General features: G+C 55.1%; 1 protein-coding gene across 1 annotated transcript; it reads right to left on the bottom strand.

Moving 5' to 3' along the window:
- Window positions 1–568: 568 nt before the first annotated feature.
- Window positions 569–2,520, bottom strand: RPRM (reprimo, TP53 dependent G2 arrest mediator homolog). The gene has a single exon (XM_053407194.1). It carries the CDS (start codon window positions 1,960–1,962, stop codon window positions 1,531–1,533), a length of 432 nt encoding a protein of 143 aa, XP_053263169.1. The 5' UTR covers window positions 1,963–2,520; the 3' UTR covers window positions 569–1,530.
- Between the last annotated feature and the right edge of the window lie 267 nt (window positions 2,521–2,787).

A 2,787-nucleotide genomic window follows, 5' to 3' on the forward strand; every position in this document is an offset into this window, starting at 1 on the left:
ATCTTTCCCTTTGAATCCATGCTTGATGAAAAGCATTCTTGGGTGGGTAGGTGGGGGAAATACTCCCTGTACCTTTAACTTGCTTGGTTTTAGTGCCACTGTCTCAATCTGAACTTTCTTTCTGTAGGCAAATTCACACCCTTTTATATCCCTTTCAATTGCTTTTAAAGTTGTTGTTTTATTTTTAAAGGTATTGTTTTCTCACTGCTGTGTTTGATGACCTGGGCTCCTTTGGGAGCAAAGCTGGGATATAAATGCAATAAATTAATTATAATAATAATGTCCCAAAAACTCCTAAGCACATTGGTGTCCTGTATTTCTTATCTGCCAGGGTTCTCTAAAACTCTTTTAATGCTTTCCCTCCCAATCACCTTGTCCTTCTCAACTTTATCTGCTGGAGAAATCCTCATTACATGCTTCCCCTGGTCTGCCCAGATGCTCATCACAGCTTGCCCAAAGAGCAAGAGGAATTTCAATGTGAAAGAGCTGCACTGGGAGACTCTGGAGAGAAGTTTTTGGCAGATTTTATTACAGCAAATTAAATAAGAAAAGAAGAAGACCATCAGAGTTGTGTAAACCAATGCAATTTATAAAGCCACAGGTGCAGCAACCAAGCATGCTGACTTTAGCAGCAGACAAGCATCAAGAAATGAGAGGTACAAAATACAAAGTGGACTCCGACTGAATACAATTTTTTTTTTAAAGAAAAGGAAGGAAGGAAGGATAGGGAGCTACAGTAGAAAAGAGAGGAGGCAAGAAACTGTTCCATTCACACATCAGCACTGGGAAGTGTGTTACAGACAACATGCTGCAAAGTGGCTCTAGGGCACCCTCCACACACACACACACACACACACACACACACACACACACAAAGCACAACCTGACTGTCCACCCCAATGGATGATGTCCCTGCCCTCCCCGCTCCAACCTCTGAAGGCAAACGTCTCACAAGAGAGCTGAGCGATTTTACATTCAAAGTTGCGATTTGTCCCCATTCCCCACCCGCTCCACACGAAACAAAAAGCAGCGAAGTTGGGAATGTATCGTCTGTGTGCATTGACACGGCATATTTACAGGACACCGACATCAAATTGGAAGGCTTCACGGCTTCATCAGAAACCCCGCGCCCCTTCTCTCTCTCTCTCTCTCTTATCAACCCCTCACCCAGAGCCAAGGCGAGGCCCAGGACGCCGAAGTGAAGAAACGGGAGCGCGTGTCACGCCTTTGCCTTTGTAAACAGTCCCAGCGCTTCGCTTCCTGCGGAGTTCAGCACAGTTCGGCTCCCTCTTGCGAAGTTTGCCCGGTCCTCTGGGTGCCCCTGACGGAGGGGGAAAGGGAGAGGGAGGAGGAGGAGGGTGGGGTAGCCGGTCGTTTCCTCCTCGCCCCCCAGCCTACCCCATCTCAACTCAAGATATCATACCATAGCCGAGAGAGGAGTTTCCGACGAAGGCACCAACATGGTCCTCACCGTCGAAGTCTTGGCGTGGCCAGGCGGGCTCCGCGGGGCTTCGGAGGGGGTGGGGGAGGTCAGTAGGGCCCCACCACCACCGCCTCCACCTCTTTGGACGGCCGCCTGTCCTTCACCAGAAAGTTGATCATGCCTTCGGACTTGATGAGTAGGTTGCAGCCCAGGAAGAAGATGCCGAAAACGACGGTGAGCGAGAGGACGCACATGACGGCGATCTGCACCACGCGCATGATGTACAGGCTCCTCTCGTCCGGCGCGGTCACCACGAAGCCGTCGTCGGTCACCACCGACCGGGGCGTGAAGGAGCGCAGCACCCTCTCCAGAGAGTCGCTGCTGTTGGCAAGGAAGAGCCCCACCACGTCCGTCTGGTTCCCCAGCGAGGCGTTCATGACCCCGGCGGGAGGAAGAGGAAGGGGCTGCGGGCCCTGGCGTCGGAAGACGTGCGTGGAAGAGCTACCCCGGCGGCAAGGAACCAGCCCAGAGAGCCTCATGCGGCAGAGGCGGCGGACCAGGTGCCCGGGGAGGACTTGGGTAGGTGGCGGTAGCAGCAGCCGCGAATTCCGGCGGGGCTGGACGTCCCAGGCAGGAATCCACGTCGGAGCCGCTCCTTCCCTCCGCTTTCCCCGCTCTCCAGCTAGGACTATTGAGCCCGGAGGAGCCGAACTGGTCTGGCTGGCTGCAAATCGCCTCGGGGAGGTGGCGTGGGCAGAGAAAGGCGTCAGCGGCTGCTCCTCCCGGGGAAAGGGCGCCCCAGATCGGCTGGCCAAGGAAGCTGCAGCGAGAACCTCGAGGGCGCCTCGCCACTTCTTGGAAAGGAAAACGCCGAGGGGAGCGAGCGAGAGCAGGTCGGGTCCTCGGCGAGAGCGCGGCGTCGAGGGCGAGCGGACAAGCAGAAAGGGAGAAGTGACCCGCTCTGCGCCTCCGAGCGGCTCTTTTGGCGCAGCGCACGGCGGGAGCGCACAAGCGCCCACCTCCTCTCGTCAGCGGACTGTCGTTTCGGCCTCACGGCATGGCTCGCGGGGCGGGGCCCACGGGCATCAGCTCCCCTCCCCTCCTGGAAGGCGCTGCGAACTGGGCAAGGCGAAACCGCGGGCTCCTGCCTTCTTAATTGCGCCTCGTCGCTTTTCCCCGCTGTTTGAGAGTTTCCATTGGTTTCCTTGCTAAACTTTTACGCACTTGGAAGCGCCTTGGGAACGCTTTTGTGAGAGGCGGGATATAAATGGTTGACTCAGAAAAATAGATGTACTGTAGATCAAAATGTGCAGCAGAAAAAATGCTTGATAGTGCACCTGCTTATAGCAGCTGGAATGACCACG

The sequence above is a fragment of the Podarcis raffonei genome, chromosome 1 (assembly GCF_027172205.1).
Source record: "Podarcis raffonei isolate rPodRaf1 chromosome 1, rPodRaf1.pri, whole genome shotgun sequence".
NCBI classification, from domain to species: Eukaryota; Metazoa; Chordata; class Lepidosauria; order Squamata; family Lacertidae; genus Podarcis; species Podarcis raffonei.

Coding starts and splice junctions, on each gene's coding strand:
- RPRM (XM_053407194.1), bottom strand. CDS start 1,962: ATGAGGCTCTCTGGGCTGGTTCCTTGCCGCCGGGGTAGCTCTTCCACG.